Here is a 24,652-nt window from a genome sequence, read left to right on the forward strand (position 1 = left end):
GTTTTAGATACTTCTAACTAATGAAAGAACAAACAAAACCAAAATTCCCTATGTAGGAATACATTATAAAGACATATGTGGCATGTGACGATAAACTGCTCTCATACAATGTGCATGTATGCTCATAGTATTGGAATGAATAGGGAGGCGCTGGCTGGATGCTCTCACGAGCTTCACTGTTAATCATCATGATCAATGGGATCGGACGACTACTTAAGGGCCTCATATTCAATCACACATCTTGGGTAGTTGGACTTTGACATTTTGTCCATAAAGATAGGTGTGTTGGGTCTGTATTCATTTTTATGTAGTGTGTAGGGTGGGCTTCTCAAAGTAACAACTCAGAATATCACAGAGAGAACTGATGTGGAATACAGACTTGTCATTCATATATTATGTATATATATACACATATATACATGAATATATTCATATATTTATGTGAATATATACCTATATATGAAAATTCATTTTTGGTAATATATATACCATACAAAGTGCCATACATCTACAATCCCTCCTTTCTTCAATTTCTGATTAATCAAAACATTCCATCTTAACCCCTCAATTTCCATGTTAAAATATTACATAATTGGAAAAATCTGAGAAAATACTATATTGTCATTCCCATTTGAAAAGACACACCAAGTATCTTGTTGTTTGTAAATAAGCCTAATTTTGCAAAAATCTTGTGTTAACTATGTGCAATAGATCTCCATATTCTTATACTGGGTACAAAGGTACTTGACTGGAAATGCCACTCTGCCCCAAGGTGGCAGACATAAAGCCCACTTACTAAGGTGTGTGACAAAGACTCTTGATTCTTTGTTGCCTGGATACTTCTCGCTTCCTTCTCAAAGCACAACTGGCACAATTCTCTCCGCACTGTATAACCATTCAGAATCATAACTCTCCGTTCACAGGGTTCTGTGTATCACCTTGAGGATTTGGACAGCACCCTGTCTCCATGGAGCTGTGAGCTCACTGTAAGGACTAAGAACATCAGTGAGACTGAATTTCCTGACGCCTTTTACAAAAGACACCTTCAGACTTCTCATCACGTAACCTTCAATGTGGCCTAAGTCACAAGCCCTACAGCATGTGCACTGTCTGTAAAGTGTGTCCCCGGTCATAGCATATTGGAAAGAGCATCTAACACCGGCTCAAGCACACCATCCTACATCAGAGGCTTCTACATCAGAGGCTTCTTGATAAACTGAGATCTACGGATAGCCGGTAGACTGACTGGGTAGGTAGACTCCTAGCTTTATTCCTGGAAGTAAAAAGCCAAAGCCATCCACTTAGTACTATGGTGGTTTAAAAACCAACAGGCCCTGATGTGAGAGAATAAACAGGGAAAGAAATTTCCTCTACGGATACTTCAAAGCCTCTGCAACATCTGGAATCAGGCTCCATAAGGGATACTCCTCTGAGAAGTAAGAACAAAGGGACTTTAATAGGGCAAGCAGGAGTCAGGTTTCTTGCAATGTGTTCTCCCTGGGGAACGCATCTGACTAACCTTTCTGCACTTGAGCTGCATTAATTAACATTTAGTCATGGATTCCATCTTGAGCCCGATGAACTCAGGGCTGCAGCTGTTTCCACTGAGGGGGGGGGGTATGCTCTCACACTTTAGATTCCCAGACCTTATAAATCTGGGAAATCATGTTTGATTGGCTGCTTTTACGCCAGCATTATGGATACAAATTACACATTACACACACAGATCAATACACACCCACCCTACACTGCATTGAAATCAGCACCAACATCACATCAGCCGGACTGTCCAACTCCATAAAAACAACAACAACAAACACTGCATCTGCATTCTCAACCCTTTTTATCAAGTATAAGGAGATGCTGAAGAAGTGATCAGTGACGTAGACCGCGGCCTTGGAAGAGCAATCCCGGGGCTATTCTAAGAATTAAATGTGGCTCAAATACACTAACGTGGACGGGAGCTGATAACTAAGGACCACGAAGAGATGTTGCAGATACTGAGCACGGATACCCTGGTAGACACAGCTTCAGTTCCACAGGCCAAACACGTGTAAGCCGCTGTTGGGGAGCACTGTGAAGACACAGCTGTAACAATGCTTGCCGGGCCATTGAAGGGGTTTTTAATAGAAAAGGTTTATTCAAAAAGAAAGTTTTGCAAGGGAATTTATCAGATAATCCTCTGGCAACACATTCAACCAGTAACATTGTGTCAAGTTTCCATCACAGGGTCCCTGTAAAATAAGACTCCCTTTGCAAGCACGCTATAATACAGTTCCATCAATTCTGATCAAATCAAGAGTCTCATGGGCAACTGAATCTCTCTGAAGCCATGAGTGTGTGTGTGTGTGTGTGTGTGTGTGTGTGTGTGTGTGTGTGCGCGTGTGTGCACACAAATACGTCATCATTGTCAGTGTAAATGATAGCCAAAAGCTAATGCTTGCCCTCTCAAAATCATACTTTCAACAGAACTGATGATCAAACCACTCTGACATGGCTTCCCTTTCGTGGACACAGGACAGCGATAATTTAATCGAAACAGAAAATGTATCTTACCTGGAACCACTTCGAAAAGGAACTTTCCTGGACTTTCTTCATTGCACGGATGCTCAATGACTTTATTTCCAGGCAGGAAAATAGTCCCCTGCAAACACAAATGCCCCAAACGTCAACATAGCAGCAAGCAGCACAGAGCGGCAGCACTGAGCATCTAAGGTGCTGGGTGTGTACAACCCGATAAGCGGTCATGTGCACCAAACGCCCTCATGTTTATGGTAATCAAATTCCATAAGCCAGAGTTATATCCGTTTACCTTTAGTACCTATTTTTGAGTAGCTCATGTGCATTAGACAACATTAACTCTGGGATCACTTTATATATCAGTTTACGATGTGGATTGTGTGCCATCAAATTTACTGAGCGTTCTACCAACACTGTAATATCCAACGGTTAGACGAATCTAAAGCCGTCGGTATTATTTTCTCCCATTTCATGGTTGTAAAAAATTAAAGTGACAGCCTTAAAGAAACTTAGTAAAACTTCAAATTGTCTTCCTCTTGTGCCACAGTTGGTTATGTGAGCCCAAGATTGGAAATTTAGTACTAATGCAGCGTTTTGGGGAGTTTCACCTGGAGGCATGGAAGTCATGAGAATTCTTCAGAAGCTAATGTGTTGATGGCTGTTATGAGAGTGAGTGAGGCTGGAATCTTAGCTCTTCTTTTCTTTGCTTCCCACCATGGGGAGATGCACTGAGGAGACGCTGGCTCCCTGAAGGTAACCTTTACAGCACCCAGAACTGTGGGCCAACAGATTTCTGTTGATCTTACATTCCCTAGTCTCAGGCATTCTGTTACGGTAGCACAAAGACAGACTGAGAAGCTTTGACCATCCCTTCTGTTAGATCTTTCTCTATTCAGTGGATCATTCCCAGTACTTTAGACACACGTAAATGTCTATTCCATTTTAAAAATCTGTCCTTAATAACTCTTCCCACATTACATCCCATTTCCTCATTATCTAGAAACATTGCCATTTGTTCATATATACCTTTGTCTGCCCGTCTTTACACCTGTGGGTCAGGGAATGTGACCCATTGCTACATTCTAGACACTATTCAGTCCTCAATGAAACTTCAGTCTTTTGGCAACTGTTTCTTTTCTTTTTCTTCTTTTTCTTTGTTGTTTTGTTTTCTTTTTGGTGAGGGTCTCACCATACAGCTCTGGCTGTCCTAGAGTTCACTATGTAGATCAAGCTGGCCTTGAACTTAGAGATCCGCCTGCCTCTGCTTCCCAAGTACTGGGATTAAAAGCACCACAGCATTGAGCTCTTAATCACTGGTTCTTGAAGCGCCTGTTTTTCTGTTTTGGTTTTCTTCCGGGTTCTCTCTCGCATCTCTGTTATTAGAGTCTGATTTGCTAACTTTACTTTCCCTTACATCATTAGAACTTTCCAGATATTTGTCTAATGAGTCCCTCTCTTCTGACAATTCTTTATCCAGCAGCTCACATCCCTCCACACCTAGGACTTCAGTAACCAACTATGAGCCGTTTAACATCAGTTTATCTAGAATAACAGTTCTCCCTCAGACTACAGATCTGACAGCTTCTTTGATGTTGCTAATCGTGTATTTCAAAAGGTATTTTAAATGCAATTAAATTAAGTTAAAATGAAAATGCAATTTAATTTGGTCCTCGGCGTGAGTTCCCGATCTAAATGTCATGCGGCATCCTTCTTTACGTTGTACACTACACTTATGGAAGTGATTGTCTATATTCTGCCCCACTTCGCTGCTGGTCCGCCTTGCCTACTGCAAGCCAATAAGTCCCACCCCTTCACTGAGGTCTGTACCATGCTTTCAGTGTCTCCCCATCTAGTATCAATGCCACCTGGGCATCCTTTAGTAACACATGTTCAGCCCCTCCTTCCCTACACAAAATAGCTTTGATTTGTTCCAGAATGAAGACCTTAATGACCCTGTCCTACCCATTTCTCTAAGCTACGTTTCTATGGTTTTCCTATGATCTAGGTAAATGCTTTTATATAAATCCTATCATGCCCTCTCCCCACCACACTAATTATTATCTCTCAGGTCATTTCATAGGCATAACATACATTTGCATTCATTGATTCTTAATTTACCATTAGTGCCTGTGCATGGTGCTAACACATGATTAAAACCAAGGAAGCATACTGTTGAGTACTCCCCCTCCCCCTTCCTCACCCCTTCCCCCCTTAAGCCCCCACTCCCACCCTCCTTCCTTCCCTCCCTCCGTGTGTGTGTGTGTGTGTGTGTGTGTGTGTGTGTGTGTGTTACATGTAACAGTAATAAAGGAGCAGTCGTGAAGTTGAGAGGAAGTAGAGGTGGATGTATACCCTTAGATGTAAAGCCGTCTTCCTTTAAGACGGAGAGATGGCTTGGTAGTTAAGGGTCTGGATTGTTCTTACAGGAGATATACGTTTGTTTCCTAGCACCCTTTGTGAAGTATCTTACAATTGCCTATAACTCCAACACCAAGGGATCCTGCCCAAAGAGCCTCTGTAGACTCTAAAGGACCACATAATTAAATAAAAAATAAATTATAAAAATAGTTTAAAGGCCATATTCAAGAATACATTGGACTCAAAAGCCCAGGATCCCACCCTCCGTGTTATTTCATCTACTTTTCCCAGTGTGAGGTAATACTTAGTCCGAGCGGTCTTCTACTCAGCTCTAGCCCTGTCTAGGTTGGCACAGAAAATTACAGTTATCACTGAGTTCCCGCCTGGGCTTATATTGAGTGGTAAGAGTTAGTTCCAGTCTTTAATCCCAGAGGATTAATCAGGGTAATATTCCTTTCTGATTTCAGCCCTGTCGGTTTCATTGACCCTCATAATACTTCCTGGTGCATTATTAGTCTCATAGACTTCATTTGTGAGTGACGTCATTGATTTGTTGCTGGGATCTTGAATTGCAAACCATTCAGAGTACAAGGGTCTATATTTTCTATGTTAGGGTTCTAGAGCATAGCATGATGTTCAACCTGCTACAGCACAAACTGCAGTGGCCTAAGAGAAATGCATCCTTGGATGCAGGAAGTGGGTGGTTTGGAATATGTAGCAATAATCACATGCTAATAACTAGCATATTCACATTGCAATTATATTTATGCTTATCTCCAGTGGGTATAGCCTTTTTGTACAGTGCCATCGCAACTTCAAAATGCAACTTGGTTCATGCAAGCTGGTAAACACCATCTTGCATAGTTTGGCAGCTCGGAGTTGGCAAAACAGAATCGAGAAGGACGCTGGCACTTTGATTTCAGCTCCACTGGCTATTAAAACGAAACCTCATCTCTAGTTAATATCAAACCAAGGGAGCCAAAGCCACAAGAGATTAGGGTAAGGTTAGATGTTATTGAAAATAGACATAGGGATTTTTCCTTTGGAATTTTACTCTGGGGAAAAAAGGACCTGTCTGTGTATGGGACAGTGTTCCAGGCCAGGAATCTGGTCGGGAGCAGGGAGCAGGGAGCCACTGACCATCTCAGGTGGGTGTCTGGGTACTGGAGACTCTGAACCCACTCAGTCTTACTATTTATAGTAAAGGTTCATGCTTTCTTGAACTATTATTTCATTAAATTTAAAAAAAAAACTCTGCAGATCCTAACCTTTCAGAGACTTGAAGTGCCAGGATTGGGGGGTACTCAGGGGTCCCCCACATGCTTGAAGGAGAAGGGGAGGGGAGAAATTGTGAGAGGGGTTGGCTGGGAGGGGGCAGTTAGCAGAATGTGAAGTGAATAAATAAAAATAAATACAATTTTTAAAGAAGACTATGTAGAAAACATGATGTCTGATTTGCTCTTGTGTAAGAGGACTTGAATGATGACCTTCCAAGGACATCTGCCCCGATCCCTGGATCCCAGAAGGGTTAATCCATCAGAAGAGAGTCTCTGTAGATGGAGTCAAATCATGTAGTCTGATAAGAGATTATCCTAGATTGTCTGAGTGAGCCCAGATCCTAATCACAAAGATCTTTAGAAGAGAAGGGCAGGAACATGGAGATTTGATACACAAATGCCAGGGGCCTCATGAAATTTGAGCTAGACAGGACTAACAGCCACAAGTCAGGGACACTGAGAATCCCCAAAGGCTCAAAACAAGGGACTACCAACCCTCCTAGAATCTTTCTGAGCTCAGCCCTGCTATCCCTTGCTTCCAAGCTCGGGAGAGAGTGCATGGTTTTGTTTAAGCCGTAGGTAGTTATCAGGTGCAGCACGTAAGAGAAGTCACAGCTTCAGGGAAAGACTGAGAAATATTCTTCCAACGACCCCTAGGAGTTATTCACAAACCTCCGTCTGAGGTTTCAAAGAAACCCCGTTTACCAGTTGGCAAAGAATACCTGACTTTTCATTACCCCCTTGTTTTGGAGAAAAGAAAAACCTCACAGTGGAGGAGGCATTCGGAGAGATGGCAGCCTGGGAAATGCCTCTTCACCCAGAGCTCTCAGATCAGCAGGATGGAACTGTCCAACCAGCATCATTTCAGGCCCTGGCAGAAGCGCGGGCAGAAAGTACTCATGTTTACCAGTCCTCATTTGGAGAAGAGTGAGGTCCACCTCTGCCCCTTTTAGTCTATAACCAGGCACTGTCTTGCACTCGCACAGTCATTTTACAGCATTTGTTATTTCTCTTGGGAGAAGACAGGTCAACAGAAGGCAGGAGGAGCCAAATGGTGGCTTAGTAGTTTCTCTCCCTCCCCCTCTCCCTCCCCTTCCCTGCTCCTCCCCTTCCTTCTCCCCCTCTCTTCCTCCACCTGTGTGTGCGTGTGCGTGTGTGTGTGTGTGTGTGTGTGTGTGTTACATGTAATAATAATAATCAAAGGAGCAGTGGTAAATTTGAGAGGAAGTGGAGGTGGATGGGGGAAGGGCTTGGGGAGGGGCAGGATTGGGAATGGCACGAATATCACTTTCGTAGACAGAATCTCAGTATTTTATTTGTAAAGTCAAAAATTGAAATATGGTATATGCTAGAGGAGGAAGGAGAAGGGAGTGGGAGGAAGAAGAGGGGTGGGAAGAAAGTGGAGTGGGGAGGGGAAGCGACTGTGGTTGCTTTGGGAATTAAGTCTCAGTTTGAAACAAAACGAAAAGGGAATGTGTCCATGTTGTAGACTATTTATTAAGGGAAAACTCTAAGACCCTAGAGTAAAAAATCCAATAAGCCATCATCAATGGACCGGAAAATTGATGGCAAAGTAGCCCCCGTTTAAGCCTTATTTTAATTAAAACCTCTGCACGGTTAGAATGTTAGTGGAAAAGACCTAGACCTAACCTTGAGAGAAACTGCTCACAGGTAAATCTAGCACCAAAATAACCACAGACACGGACTGCGCTGTTCTTAAAGGTTTGTTTGACAAATAAGTAAAAGTATTTTTGGATTTATTCAGTGCCACCCCACAGGTTTTCATATTAAAACTGGAAGCTGGAAGTGGGAAAGAACAAAGCCACAGCAGGAAGGAATCCTCTGGGGGCTGCAGAACAAGTTCCTTTTACATCCAGTGTCTTTCAAAGAAAATCATTCAATGCCAACTTGAGAAACAACTGTCACCTTGAAACTATTTTAACATTTTATCTGTTTAGCAGCAAGACCCCAAACGAGAGGGAAAGCCCACAGAAATAGTAACACTCTTTGGCTCTACTGATGCCTTGTTATTCTTTAGGGATTTTTTTTGTTACTCCAAGAATTCCTAGTTAGCAAGAATATTACTTTTTAAAAATACAAAATATCGAAATATAAAAATTGAAACTGTTATATCCAAGGAGTTAAGGATATAGTGTGAGGGCTTTGTTACTCTAGACGAGCAGAGCCTAGTGCTTGGGAACAGAGAACCTAGAAGATAAACCAGCTTATCACACGCAAAATACGATATCTGAGTATTAGTGCAGAATGGAATTGGGTATAGATGCAGACTTCCTTTTACTTAACCCTGCCCTTGGCAGAACAAACAAGTAAAAGAACCACAGTCACCCCTACTCTTCTCACGTATCACAATGTCTTCAAGGGAGGACCAGAGACTGAAGGTTGAGGTTCCATAGTCGAGCATTTTATATCTTAGAGATCGTATTGAACTCGTGGATTTCTCAAGAACTATTATTGGGTTTGATATGTGAGTTCTTCGTGTGTGCCCCAAGCTATTCAAATGCCATTGTTTTCTTTCTCTAATGTAGCCAGGTTGTAAAGTAGATCTCTGGATCCTCTATCTATATATGTATGTGTGTATATATGAGAATGTGTATGTGACTATGTATAGTTTAGACAGACAGACAGACAGATACTGCATAAGGCTTTGTTACTCTAGATAGGCAGACCCCTGGACTTAGGAGTTGAGAACCTATTAGATATAGCAGCTTAGACAAATGCAGAAATATGATACCTGAGTATTTGCACAAGATGTAATTGAGTGTAGATGCAGACTTCTCTTTACTTAAAGTAATAAAGACAAGACGCTTAACTTCCCGATACTCATTTCCCCCAGGCCCCAAGCATGTAACCAGAGGCTTATTAAAATCCACTTTCATTTAGCTGGCATTCATACTGATATTCCAATGTCCCCACTCCTCAGGCACACTGAGAAGAAAGCCTTTCTTGTCACTGTTCCGATAGCTGCTGCTTCTGTTTGCAGCGCCGTATATGAGACCCAGGGCCTTGCACATGCCAGGCAAGCCCACTGAGCCACATTCCCAGCCCCTTGGCTGATGTTTAAGCATCCTTTCCTTTCCTATCTGAGTGTTGTACCCCAACAGAGCCAGAGTTTCCATCCATCCCTTCTTGAAGTCAGACAATGCTTTAAGGGCTGAAGATGTAGCCTTAAAGTCATTCATGCCGCTAACATTCTGATTAGAAAAACATACACCTCTATATGGGAATGATTTAAAAGAGCACAAATGAATCATTAATTATTAATCAGTGTAACCAATTAAGATGAGGTGTCAAGTTTGAAAGTGTCCAGGTGCTTGCTTTAGAACCATTGGCCAGGAAAGTCCTCTATCAGCTGACAGCTGTGCCGAGACCTCTGTGCATAGACCCAATGAGACATAAGAGAATGGCAATGTTAGGGGTCAGGGGGCTGGTGATGGGGTCCACTTCACCTGGATTTTCTCCTGAGTGAAGTGAGAAGCTTTAGAAGGTTTCTGAGCACTGGATGACGAGATTCGTATTTTTCAGAGAAAACTGCATTGAATTGAAAACAGACAACGTCTGTAAGAGGGATGACAGGGGTAGAAACAGGAGCTGCTCTGAGTCTGGTATACAAAAGATCAGTAGCCCCTAAGCTGAGGAAAAGAGGAATTAGCTGCAGCATGTTTAGAGCGGAGAGGGGTGATGGCAGTGTTAGCTCTGAGGCTTGGAGAGAGAGGAGGGACGGCTGAAGCGCAGGACTGTGTGAGGCACAGAACTCTGGTGATAAGGAAGAAAATTGGGGAGGGGGGAAGGAGGAAGTTGACTAAGGACACACTCAAAATGCGTTTCTCTACATGCAGGGAAATAATAAATAGAGTTGGACGTATGAGTGTCAAACCTCCCAACAGAGAGGAGGGCTGGAAACTTAGTTTGGGAGCTCATCGAAGCGTGAGTTATATTTAAAGCATAATTGAGGTAACCTAAGGAGATGTGGGGGAGATAAAGGGCAGCTACAAACAAGATGGCCAGAGGAAGCTTCCAGCTAGAGTGTCTACAGCAGAGATGGAACCCTAAAGAAGTCCAGTGGGAGGGGCGAGGGAAGACGGAGGGAAGCCACAGAACCATGAAACCCAAGGCAGGAAAGTGCTATAGAACAGCCACCCAGTTTAATACTGTCTCAGGTTAAGGGACCGGATCATCAGAGAGCTAGCAAAGGGATTTGTCCAGAAGGAAGCCAGAGGTCAACTTTGCAAGCATCGTCTCACTGCAGAGGCAGAGAAGTAATCTAATTCCAGGGGCTGCAGCAACATCTGGGGAAACGAGTAGAGACAGTCTCTCCAGATGACCTGAAAAGTTCTGACATGGGCTAGAGAGACGGCCTGGAGGTTAGGAGCACTGGCTGCTCACCCAAAGGGTCCAGGTTCAAGTCCCAGTACCCACATGGCAGCTCAAACTGTCTAGTAATTCCAGTTCCAGGAGCTACAACTCCCTCACATAGACCCGGATGGAGGCAGAATGCCAATATAAATTAAATAAAGTGAGTAATTTGTTTAAAAAAGTTCTGTGTAACAGGAAATAGATCAGTGAGCTAGTCGCTAAAGGATGTAGAGAACAAGGCATGTGTGTGTCCTTTTGTTTTATGAAGGCATAAGGTCCAGTACATTTATATGAAGCTTAGACGATTGCTAGAAAGGAGAAACAATAAATAAATCCAAATTATTTTTGAGAAGTTGGTTCCTTTCAACGTATTTTCTCTGGTAGGTCTTCTAGTCATCACTCCCCAGCCAGTGAGGTTCTGGCTCTAGGCTTGTTATTCTATTCATATTCTCTCTCTCTCTCTCTCTCTCTCTCTCTCTCTCTCTCTCTCTCTCTCTCTCTCTCTCTCTTCCTGAATGCCCCTCTCTTCCTGAACCCCTCTCTGTCTATTTCTGAACCTCTCTTTCTTTGATATTCCTGAGCCTTTCTGTCTATTGTATAGTATCCCTTCCTAAAACAAAAGGACGCACGCATGTTTGGTTCCCCCACCTCCTCTAACAACGAACTCGTCGATCCGACTCCTGTCACATCAGAACTTTTTAAAGAGCCATCCGTTCTGTAGAAAGTCCTGCTGTACTACGTTGATTATTGTACCTGCATATTTGATCATACAGCTTTCCTGGTTATGTTCACCATTACAAATAGCCCATCTACTTAACCCTCTGCGTGTCCTGACAGTCAGAAAACTCTTATTGATAATTACCAAAGTACCCTCTTGAGATATTTATAGGCCCTGTCTTACTTGCGGCTGTGTGTGGGGGCACACCTTCTGTCACCCCAGCAATCAGGAGGACGAAGCAGGAGGACCATAAATTCAGGGCCAGCCTGAGCTACATGGCTAGCCTCTGCTTCAAAAACATCTACTAAATTTTACATAATGTCAATAGAATCTTTGTTAGACTGGCTTCCAATATATAAACATGATATACTCCTCTATTAAGTTAGGATTCATAATGTCCTCTAACAGTTAAAATTAGTGTATTTTGTACACATACATGCATATTTACAAATTTGTCTATATTATATATACATATATGCTTTGTATATTTTGATACTTTGTAGAAATGTTTGAAATGTGGGTTTGGGCTGCTTACTGTTAGTATATGTGAATGTATATTGATTTGATATATAATGTTTTTCCAAGCTCACTAATTTGTAGAATATTTTAAAAATACATATTAAACCTAATGGCAGCTATGAGTATTCCTTCCATATCTTAACAACTCTCCCATTTACCTGACGTGTACTGACAAAGAGTCATTGATAAGATGGTGAGTTGAAGCAATGGTCACAAAGACTCCTAACTCCGTTGTAAAGAGAATTGTCTTAAGGGGCCTTAGCTACAATGCTAGCGAGAGGGTTAGTGCATCATTGTTATCTTCAGGGTCCCTCTACTCAAATGAGGTCGGTAAGAATTGTTTAGTTTGTATTTTAGCATCACAAAGGCATGCTACGTTTTATTAGACAACCTCTTTTGGTGTCACAGAAATAATCATGCTTTCACTGGCGACATATTATCATAGCAATGGTCAATTTCTAAATCATAACTATTTCATTTTAGGCCTATGTGTACTGACAGATTTCATTTCCCAGGTACCTTTGTATTTAGGAGAGATCAGGAGGCTGAGCTCTGATCAATCCTAGGTCAGCAGAGTCCTGTGACTCTACAATCAGCCCTGGATCACCTGCTTTTGCTGCTATCCCCCATCTTGTTCCCCTGTATTGGTTGGCAAAAGGTGCTTTCAGGTCATAAATCTATAACTACCTTATATCAGGTGTAAGTCTGTGTTTGCACATATAAAAGTGTGTGTGTGTGTGTGTGTGTGCGTGCGCGCGCACGCACGTGCGCACTTCAACCTCTAGAAAGCTTTCTATCCACAGACTTACAGATGAATGGAGATTATTATAAATTTATGAACGCTTTGAAATGTCCAGCCACATATAACACCATAATGAATGCTGCTCGAATTCTTTAACAATGACAATCCACCATTACGGCTGAAAGCATTTGAGCCCTAGAATGCTGCGCTGTGTGAAGACACCACGGACAGAGCTGTCTCACTCCTGTCCGGTTGGCAGTGAGGAGAGTACGGGAGAGTAGGAAGCAGGAATTGAAGGTTATTGCGGGGCATGAAGAAAGTCGTTTAATCTTTCAGTGGGCTTCCTTATCTGCGAAGGTGAGGATAATTAGAATACAGTGTGTACTTAACTAACGCAGGATGGTTTGGAGATTAAACCGAATAAGGCATTTGGAAATCGCAAAGTGTAAGACACTATGGAAAAGATTATTGTGTTCTCTCGGTCTCCCATCAAAGCTCATTTTGACCAGTGATTGTAGATAGTGGAACTTAAATTGGTTTTCTTAGGTGAACCGAGCTCTCTTTTGTTAGAAGTGTTCAAAAGTCCTGAAGAGCTACTAGCAGGCAGGACCTCTCCTAGGAGGTCCCCTAGCTCCTAGTCTCCTTACTAGAAACCAGAATAATGCAAGCAAGTGGGAAAGGAAGTGAATCCACACTGCTCACTGGAGTGCGTTCCGGAGACTGAGGAGTGGGTGAGGGGCTGGGAGTGAGGATGTGATGGGCCAGCTTTACGTCCCCACTTAGTGCACATGTGACTTCACCGAAGTTAGTAAAATGGTTCCACTTCTATCCTGTCATTAATAAAGCCATCAGAAAGGAAGGATGAATGGAAGGAAGGAGGGAGGGAGGGAGGGAGGGAGGGAGGGAGGAAAGAAGGGAAAGAAAGAAAAATACCTGAGGTTTAAATAAAATAAGGATGTAAACATTTAGCCTGGTGCTTGCTACATAGGGATTTGTAAACAGCAGTCCTCACACCATTTTCTTCTGCCCACGGTTGGTATTCATCAGGCACAGATCCCAGCTTCAGCATCTAACATCCCCTAACCAGTACACATCACTACGATGTGTATTTCTAGTCTAACATTGCTGTCCACGTGAGGTAGTGACGGCCAGAGACACGCACCCTTCCCCAGTAGCGTGCCCTGAAGAGTAGGGGAGGCTTAAGCACGGAGCTGTTTGATGTCTGCCTGTTTCCAGGGTCATCATGCAGGCAAGTTTCCTTAGTGAGTCAGTAAATGAAAGCCAGCAAGCATGTGACAGTCTCCTCAGCAGCCCCGGTCTGTCACACACCTACCAGCCACAGGGAGGTGGGGAGCAGAAAAGAGTTGTCAGCTATGTCCTGTCTGTTCTACAAGAGAAAAAGAAGTAATAGGCGTTGGTGGCCTGAAGCAGATTGAGCTCAGCAGTCACCCTGGGCTCCCTCTAGGTAGAGGCTGCCAGACCACTGAGCCACAGTGCCCTGTGACCTGATTTGGAGTTTTATTTAAACCTTAGATTGATTGATTGATTGATTGATTGATTTCCATCTTTCCTTCCTCTCTCCTTTCCTCCTCCTTTCCTTCCTTTCTTTCTACTTTCCTTCCTTTCTTCCTCCGTCCCTCTCTTCTTCCCCTTCCCTTCCTTTCCCTCCCCTTCCCTTTCCTTCCTTCCTTCCTTCTTTTGTTCCAATAAACTAAATTCAAGACATCTTTCTCTTTTCAAGGGAAGAGCTTCTACCTTACACAGTTGTGTTAGGCACAGAAGTAATTTTTTTTTTCAATGAATTCTGCTTTTAATCAAACCTAGAAGCCCTGTAGGGGGACCGCTCTTCGCTATTGCCTACATGCTTATCCAGCACTCTCTGAACATCTAAAATCGGAATTTACTCTATTGTTGAACTTCATCATCGTCATAACTACAGAAGTATTAATGAAGAATCTTATTCAAAAGTTTTGCCAAACATAGTGAAAATGAGGAATAAAATCTGTAATAGTTCCTGGCCTCTCAGCAAGTCAGAACACTGAACACACACACACACACACACACACACACACACACACACACACAGACATACACACACACAGACACACACAGACACAGACACACACACAGACACACACACAGACACAGACATACACACACACAGACACACACACAGACACAGACATACACACACACAGACACACACACAGACACAGACATACACACACACAGACACACACAGAGAGACACACACACAGACACACACAGACACACAGACACAGACACAGGCATACACACAGACATACACACAGAGACACACACACAGACACACAGACACATACACAGACACACACAGACACAGACACACACATACAGACACACACAGACACACACACAGACACACACACAGACACATACACAGACACAGACATACACAGACACAGACACATACACACACAGAGAGACACACACACAGACACAGACACACACACACACACATAGACACACACACACAGACACACACACACATAGACACACACACACACAGACACACACACACAGACACAGACACATACACAGACACATACACACACACCATCTCTGCTTAGGAACTCTGGTTATTCAGATGCAGTACTGAAAGAATATTATAGCGGAGCATAGAGATGATATCAGAGAGAAAGAAGTTAAAACACCATTTGTTTATTTAGACAATACATTTCAGAAATACACTGTTGTGAGGGACACGAATTTCATTAAAATGTGTTCATATCTAGTAAAAAATCTATTCTCGCTCTATTATTAAATTGCCTTGGTGATTGTCTGTCACAGAAAATACTGATTTAGCAATGGGCTCTGTAGAAAGTTCTTTATAGTGAAAAGGCAGCTCTAGCATGAAAGATAAGGTTTTGTGTAAGGGGTGTTCGTTGACTAGAAGCTTTCTCTCTGTCTTCAGCAATTTTTACTCAGTAATGAAACAACTCCTGGAGAACTGTCTTTAAGTGAGTCAGTGGATACCGTCTGGCAGGCCTGAGACCCACCAGCTAGAGGAATGTTGAGAGGTATTTCTGTCAGCTGATTCCTATCTGCATAGCCCATAACCTGAGAGCCAGAGTGGACTTTGAAGTCGCTGGGTCCTCTAGACTCTGAGGCACGCCAGAAGGGAGAACTCTGTGATTCTTGAGGAAACTCAAGCTCAGACCCTCTCTTGCCTTCCTGTAACCCAGCTGATATCTGGCTCTCAGAGATTCCTGTACCCAACCCCTAACACTGCCAGGGAGTGTACTCTTGCTCCTGACATCTCTGAAGATGGACAGCTATTCATACTATCTTAGCTTCCTCTCTGTTACCTTTTACATTTTCATACAAGTATATAAATATATTTTATGTGTTGGGCACCCTGCCCCCCCTCAGACCCCTCTCCTCCCCCTTTATCTCCCTCCCCCTTCCTATCATAATGTCACACAGTAATTACAAACTTTAAAGTATTTTGAAATAACTGAAGATTAAGAAGTGAATAGGAAACTCTCTCCAACTCCTCATCCCCCCCAACCCTTAGCGTCCTCAGAACACAACCTTGTGCTCATTAATGGCAGAGCATCCTGTTCTATCCGACAGTCCATCTGGAAAGAGTGACATTGAGTTGATGTTACTTTCCCCACCACGCCTTGGCTTCTATGAGTGTTTTCGTGGCTCCATTTGAGAGTGGTCCTAGAGAACATGATTCTGCCACTGCTCCCTATATACTTTAGCTTACAACTAAGAAATTTGATGCTCACATTTTTTAACTCCTTCTCATGAACCTACATTGAACCTGAATTTGAAGAAGAAATGGGTTTATTGATATATAGGCCGTCAGCCACTATAGGTTTATTGGTATATAGTCTGTTAGCCACTATAGGTTTATTGGTATATAGACTGTTAGACACTATATATAGGCTTATTGGTATATAGACTGTTAACCACTATAGGTTTATTGGTATATAGACTGTTAGCCACTATATATAGGTTTATTGGTATATAGACTGTTAGCCACTATAGGTTTATTGGTATATAGGCCGTCAGCCACTATAGGTTTATTGGTATATAGGCCGTCAGCCACAATAGTGGGGAGAAGAATGTACAGTGCTAAAGACGATATGGAAAAATACATGAATTAACTAACACTCACTAATAAATAGCCCAGCGGTTCTTCACCAAGTGAAGGATAAATAGTGTAAGTACAACCACACCAATACAAAGGGGAGGCGCTAATGATTGATTACACTGCATGTAATGGAAGGAGTCAGGCTCAAAGCTACGTTCATACTGAATACATACAACACTCTTGGAAAGACACAAGTGAGGGGAGAGGAAACAACAGCTGTGATAGGATCTACAAATAGAAGAGAGGTTGGCAGGAAGAGAGCAGGGGACATTTGGAGGGCGGGGTTGAGTGGTGGGAATTATATGTAAATTATACCTCAACCGATGTGACTAGAAAGGCAGTGGTGTTGATTCTCTGTCAGCACCGGGAAGCATTGCAGCCCGTTCACACAACTTCACCAGCACGCTGGCCAGCCACGAGCCGCTTACCTGCTTATAAATCTTGGAACCTTAGCCCTCCCAGTTCTGAGGAGGACCATGTACCTCTCTAAGAATCATTTTATTTTATAAGTGCACCAATCCTCTTCACGAGTACTTTGCCCTCATCATCAAATCACCTCCCAGCAAACCCATTTCCTAATACAGTTATCCGAGGGTGAAGAATTGAGCAAGTGAATTTGTGGGGAGAACTGTCATCGGGCCCATGGCAGAGCAGAGCCCACTGATGGCAGCCCAGTGGAAGTAAAATAACCCTCCATCTTTTCCCAACTGATGATCCTCCTCCAACCTCCCTGCCTACCCGAGTACCCAGAATCCTCTGCCACACTACTGCAGCTACACTCCTCTACTCTCTGCCTAGAAACATATTTGTATATTTCTCACAGTAATAATTCCCAGGGCTTGAGTTGATCTTTATGCCCATCTAAATTACAGGCTCAACGATGAGGACTGTGCAATTATGTGCTTTTGTAAACACATCTGTAGTGCTCACCAAACTCACACAGAAAAGAAAACACATCTGTGTCCTTCACGTGACGGGGACTCAAGAGTGTATGTGGTACGAGTGGTTGAATAAACCAATTAAAACTGTGAATGGCTTTCTTATGTGACTGTGGCATTTCTGACTGGGCAGCTTCTATTTAATTACTTTTCTTTCATTGCCTTGGTTGAGTTTGTCTTTAACTCAGGGGAAGATCAAACTCCTCTCTTGTCAGCAATGGCCCAGAGGTCTCAGTCCTAGTCTTGGTGGGACTTAGTGTCTTGTTTCCTAGGCTTTCTCCTCCAACTTTCCTCGTGCCACCTTCTTGTCATGGTTATTCTCATGGATAAGACCACACGAGCATGTATCAGACCGCATTCCTGTCAGTTCTGAACTATGCTTTCACTGACCCCTCCCGCTGTCCCACGCCAAGACTTCACTGACCCAGCCATCTGCCCCCTACCAATTTTCCCCACACCAAGGCTTCACTGATCACTGATTTCCCCAATCTACCCCACACCAAGGCTTCACTGATCCCCCTATCTACCCCACACCAAGGCTTCACTGATTCCCACCCCTGTCTACCCACACCAAGAACAGTCCTTTCCATAACTCTGTGTCCTATTATGTTCTTTTGGGGCTTAAAAGTGGCCTCAAAAAGTCATTTACAAAAGGCTAAAATTTCAGTTTATCTTCTCATAGATTGGAAATGAAGCTGATGTGGGCAGGAGGCTGTAGAAACCAGAAAAGCAGCTTATGATATGAAACCCAAGCCACATCAAAATCAGCAAGTATCAACATTTTCCCAGTAAAGAGAGCTGAGGCGAAATGTTTTAGACTTAGTGCAGCTGAGGTCATACATTAAAAATGCATTTAATGCTCATGGTCCGGGCCTGCCTTGTGCAAACAACGTCAGTTACAGTAGCATCAAAATTCCTAAGACCGTAAGGCAAAGGAAGAAAAAACATTTTCAGGGAAGTTTGACAATCTGTGGTTACAAAAAATATTATGATGAAACAAGACTAATTATTTTATCGAGTACTATTTTTACAACCATTTAAAATCTGGAAAATACTAATTCAAACTAACTGATACAGAAAGAATTCTGTTATTATGTATTTTAAAATACCTTCCATTCACAGGGCATTAGTATGCTGTGAGACTAAGTTACAGGCCTGTGGTCCTTGTGGTAATGACTTCAAAACGACCACTGAAGAGGGAGATCCTCTCTGCCTCTGTTTTCACAGAAGTAAGGGGAGCTAAGGTTTAAGAAAAACCTGCCGATCTTCCTCATTTTCTTATTCCATTTTTTTCAAAACCAAAGTATACTTCCCTGTTCCGGTTCCCCCACTTTATTTTCTCTGTATGCTCCCAGCACTAGTTTTATTACACAGAGATGCATTATTTAATGCACATATGTGTTAAAAATCAGAGAGGGAGGAGAACATGGCCCATGTGGAGTGGAGTTGAGATAAATATCTTACCAGGAGTGAGTAAATTACTTCCCCAGGAATGATGGACAGCTTCGACAGTTTGCTCTAGGCTAAAACAGTGGGTCAAAACTTTGGTGTTTTGTCCTCTCAGATGAGACCACACTGCGAATGACTTGGCTGCTCAACGTTCAAAGAATTTTATTAAATCCGTTTGCCATGTGTTGTCATCCAAGCAAATCCTTCTTTTTCTACAAATACATAAAGCAGGCACACGTCTGCCTACCGACCTTGATGCCTCTCAGTCTGTAGTTTGCACCAATTCAGAGTTCACGGGCTTCCCAAGCCTCTGTCGGACCACCCACGCAATTCCCAGTCCTAGTAAGTGGATTGTAGTCGGTGTCCCACCAGAGAAGCTCTGAACCAAGAGTGAAGATTTTCCTTCCCTGACAGCTTGTTTCAAATTCCTGCTTTGCCAATAACATTTAGTTTAGGTAAGGTGCAGTCATGGAGAGGAAGAGGAAGCCTTTTGGAAAGTGTAATAAGGGTCTCCAATCAAGAGAGGTCGTCACTAACTATTAGACATGATTATAACTGGTGGCTAATACAGTCGTAAAAATAGGAAGTGTTTAGGTCTGGTGTGGCCATAAGGAGACACAAAAGACCTTAAGGGAGCTGAGGTTCCAGGATGTGGCTATTATTTCCCTATGAAACTTACCTTCAAGAGTCCTCTAACTAGACTGACAGGCTAATTAGAAAGCCCCCAAGTGACTGACGTCTTAATTATTACAATGGAATGCTTCTCCCTATTCTAAATACACTTAATACATTTTTGGGTGGAGGGGGCTTCAAGGAATAAGTATTGTAAGTTATATCTTCACAAGACCATAAGACCTTAGAATAATGCAAAGAAGTCTTTTATGTAGATTTTGCCCATTGGAGGAAATTCTACAGAAGAGCAAGTATTCCTGGGGGTCCTCAACAGCAAAGGGAATTAACTGATCTTTTCAGCAACGATAGTGTATTAAAAATTAGCGCTTGCACCAGCTCTACTCCACCTCAAACACGGATATTTACGGGGACTTAAGAAAATTCCCACTTCCGGCCCAGACTCCATCCTTTACCTGTGGCTACCTCAGCCTGCACAGCCACGGTTCTCAGAAATGGCTGGGGTGGAGCTGCTTGTCTCTCAGCTCCCATTCCTCTCTCCCCTGTGGTTATGTCTTCCTTCAGGTGGCAACCTCATCCTTCAGGGAACATGGCCAAAATTCCTGACTTCCCTTCCCTTTTTTTCCCCCTTTTAATTCTTTTCACTCTTCTACCATTTTAAACAAAATGAAATATAATTGTATCATTTCTTCCTCCTTTCCACCTCAGCCGTGTTCCTTCACCCTTGATGCCTCTCAAATTCTTGGCCTCTTCTTCTTTAATCATACACACACACACATACACACACACACATACACACACACACACATACACACACACATACACACACACACACACACACACACACACACACGTGCATAAGTATATACACCCTGCCGAGTTCACTCTGTCGCTGGATGGTATGCCGTGATTTCGAGGATAACACTTGGATAACTACCTCGTGAGCTCATCTTTGGAGGTGACCAATTTTCCCCTCTTTCAAAGGTCTTCTTTTTCCCCTGCAGTGTTTCTGTCAAGTGGTGGGGCCTTGGGAGATTTTCTCCTTCCAAGTTAGTCATTGTCACTGACTGGATCGTCTTTAGGCAATCATATTGGTGGGGAGTCATGGGTGAAGTGTCCCGGTCAATCCTAGGGGACACCATCTTCTAGTCCTTTGGCCCTTATCCTGGGATGTTCCCTGAGCCTTAGGTGTGAAGGTTGTGCTGTAGCTGTGTCAACTGAGGCTGGACACTATGGTTATCTATTCTCTGGGTTTTGACCAGTCATGCTTATTGTCTCAGTCTCCTGCAATAAGCGGTTTTTGTTGAGGGGTGAGAGTTACTTTACCCCTGCACTCAGTGCATGATCATTTCTGCTATTCCCATCTTCAAAATAGACTACAGCCGGTGGCTTCTCTTCTTAGTACTTCTATTGTATTGTCACTCCGGGCAAGTGAGAGCTGTTACTAGGTCTGAGTTCATCAAAGCATGCCCTTAGCAGTGTCAGCTGTCAACAGACGGACACGTTCACCTCATCGGCTTTGATTCTTACTTCTTGTCATTCAGCAATAATATTGAATGCTGCGTGGGAGTCACGCGCTACTCCAGACCATCTGGATCTATCTATGAACAGCATAAAGCTCCCTACAATGGGTCTTACGTCTGACGGGAGGCAGGAAGTAAAACACGTAACAAGAGGATGTTGGGTAATGTCATAGACCATGGTTATGATTGGCGAGATAGAAAACTAGAGAAGCGCAAAGGAGACCAGGGCTTCTAAAGGGATCGAAGTGTCAGGCGACAGATCTAAATAGGGGCATCAGGATGCGGCAATGCTCTGATGAAAAGGAGAGTTTTCAACAGATATTTGTCCATCCCCCTTTACATACCTAGCGGAAGGGTTGATAAGGAAGCTCTCGGGATAAAATGATGTATCCTGCCCCTGTCTTTGATTTGAATATGTCTTTGGTAAAAGTATTATGTTAGAGAAGGAGAGAAGAAGGAGCGAAGTGGGTGAGGGAGTCAGCTAGGAAACAGGCTCTTGCTACGGAGCGTTTCTGTCCCACCCAGGTTCACACGCTTGCATCTAAAGCCACCGTGACAGTGTTCAGAGACGCAATCTTTAGAAGGTAGCTATAGATGAAGTCATTAGGTAGGGTCTTAAGGATGCTCAAGACGCTTCCAACAGGAAACACAAGGAGCTTCCTTCTTCTATTTCTCTCCACTATGTGGTGATACAGCACATAGTGAGCCAGGTCTCCTCTGTGAGCCAGGATGCAGCCCCTCATCATCCCCACAGTACTGGCTCTCTGGCCTCAGTCTCCCCCACCCCCCAGAACTGTTAGAAATAAATCTATGCTGTCAAGCCAGTCTACTGTATTCTGTTAAGGGGAAAGGCATAGTCTTAGACCCACTGCACTGTTAAGTGTTAAAACACTACCTACTTCTTGACGTCCTATAGATTCACTCTATGGATATCCCACTCCATTCCCCCAATCAATTCTCTTGCATCCTCAAGCAGCTCGCGTGGGAAATTCAACTAACCCTCCATGGTCAAAAACACTCAGCGTCTTGCAAATGTCTTTCATGTTTAACTAATCCCACAACATCTTCCACATTCTCCCAGTTAAAGAGATGAGATCTACAATACTTAGAACTACAGCTAGCACAGCCTCCTCATTGGTCTACCAGGCACCTCGCTAATTTCCACAAGTAGCTAGTCACAGCCGCCTGAGTACACTCATCTATGACCCCCAGCTCATCCGGTCACTGAAACTCTGTGACAAGAATGAACCTTCAAAACTGATAACAAGATGGAAACAGTTGTGTGGGTGACCTACTTAATCTTCACCATCCGTCAATTATCCCGGTGGAGAAAACTGTAAGGAAGATTCAGTGGGTGACTTGTAGTAGCCAAGCACCTCTTCCCATTTTCCCTACAGGGTCATGCTCCTCTCAAAGGCACACCTGTGAAACCTGCTGCATAAGGAACAATGATCCCTTCACTAAGAAAGTATACTCAACAGGTATAAATAAAAATGAACTACGCATTACAATCAATCGTTTGCAACTTTTTCAAAGAAGCTTCCAGTCTTTTAGCCTGAATAACTTTCCTATCGTCACCCTGGTCCAGGCAGCCCTGCGTGTGCCTGGCACATTCTCTTGAATGCTTGCACAAGGACGCCCACGTCCTGGGCTTTATGCATGCCATTTAGCATGGGATGTGCTTCATACAGCCTGTCATCAACCCTGGGCGGATTTCTAAAGCTCAGGTTCTGCACTCTCTGATGTCGTTTTCTCAGTCACTCAGTGCATTTGATGAGGAACTCGGATTAATTGATTTTTTTTTCATTTCCCTTCATTTTTTAGCCTATCTCTTAGAATAGATTTACATATTTATATCATATGATAATTTTCACTTTGTAGCAGAATTATGCTTCCCGCTACAATCATGACCCTCAGTTTTATGTGTGCGTACTTTCTACCTCCTAGACAGTCAAGCTCCTTGAGTGTAAAATCAGGATTGTATTATTCTCTATGACATCATGAGGATGCAATCCAGTGCCTAGGAATGCTGGTTCCCGCCACATAAAATAATTTAAATAAATGTTTGCTGATGGAAGAAGAGCACACTGATTGGTAAAATGAGTTGGGGAATGTTATACTGACTCTCTGAACACACTCCTCCAGGAAAGCACTTGAGAGTTACCTACAGAATTCAGTGTCCTTCCACCATTTCCGTAATGGTCTCCTTCTGAGTAGGCCAGCAAAGTGCTCTGGTAACTCGTGCTTCTCAGCGGCAAGTGCTGTTCCAACTTAAGCCACAGGATTATCTGCTAGACATTTTTTAACTCACAATGGATAAAATCCAGTTGGGAGTTAAGTTGAAGAAGAGTTGCTTGGGAAATAAAATGGTTGCATGGGTGATCCCAGGGAGCCATTTTGAAGAAACCAAGCTGCCATTTGGTACGAGGCTTAAAGAAGTATAAAGGGCCCTGAACTAAAAACACAAAACCACTGAACAATTAAAGTGGAAAGGATGGGGACAAGGCCTGAGTCTGCGACAATTTAGAGACATTGTCCCATTTGCTGCCTCCTATACAGGACTGCATGTTTCTAGAATACGTGTCCTCGGTTGTTTGTTTTATTTTGTTTTTATTTCTTCCTTTTGTTTACTGGCCTGGATCTGACCTCTTGGATAGAATCTAGGAACAGTCACCTTGGAGTAGAAAAAGTGATTACATTCAGTGCATATTTAAATTAAATTAAATTAAATTTAGTTTAAAAACAAACAAAGTATTTTGGATATTATTTCCCAAATAGTCAAAATAAAACCCATCTATCCCTAAATGAGACTGAGACCTACCAATCACTCTCAATAACCAAAAAACAAAGACAAACAAAGAAATAAAAAACCAAACAACAAAACGCCAACCATTCTAGTACGTTCAAAAAGCAGTGATTCCTCTGTGTGAGGCTAAGTGTAGATGGAAATGAATGGGAACCGAGCCAGTACACACTATTATTTATAGCTTTGTTGATATATTTTCTCCAGGAAAATGAATTTAGGTTGTGCTCAATCAATATGCATCCTCTTTGGAATTCTCGGTTCTTTGAGACTCCGAAACGTTGTGAAATGGAGCCTGACAGACACTGTCCAGCCCTGCACAACTTACAGACCAAGTAATTTGCTCTCCTTCGAGTCCAGCTGATTTGTAGGAAATTACACGGACTAATCCTCTTGGACACTAAGCACTAGTCATTCATTGGAAAACATACCTCTCTAATTTACTTCATTTCCTGCTGATAGAGCTCATCGAGAACCTTAAATTTGATTTATTTTAACTTCGGAGTTTTAACACATCCATTTCAATATGTCATGGTCAGTGGCAATCGAAACACAAGGCCTTCACTAATGATCACAGTCGCTATGGCAACGTCGCTTTCATGTCAAGACAAAAAATTTCAAGTTTTCAAGGCTGTGCCTCACGCAAAACTTCCTTCC

General features: G+C 42.9%; 1 protein-coding gene across 2 annotated transcripts in view; it reads right to left on the reverse strand.

Moving 5' to 3' along the window:
• The window catches only part of Arhgap24 (Rho GTPase activating protein 24), a 383,238-nt gene that overhangs the window by 213,351 nt on the left and 145,235 nt on the right, over positions 1-24,652 (reverse strand). For both annotated transcript variants that reach the window (NM_001393820.1, XM_039091823.2), the window contains exon 3: positions 2,557-2,644. In NM_001393820.1, coding sequence (NP_001380749.1) covers positions 2,557-2,644 — 88 coding nt within the window. The remainder of the gene's footprint in view (positions 1-2,556; positions 2,645-24,652) is intronic.

This window comes from Rattus norvegicus, chromosome 14 (genome assembly GCF_036323735.1).
Source record: "Rattus norvegicus strain BN/NHsdMcwi chromosome 14, GRCr8, whole genome shotgun sequence".
NCBI classification, from domain to species: Eukaryota; Metazoa; Chordata; class Mammalia; order Rodentia; family Muridae; genus Rattus; species Rattus norvegicus.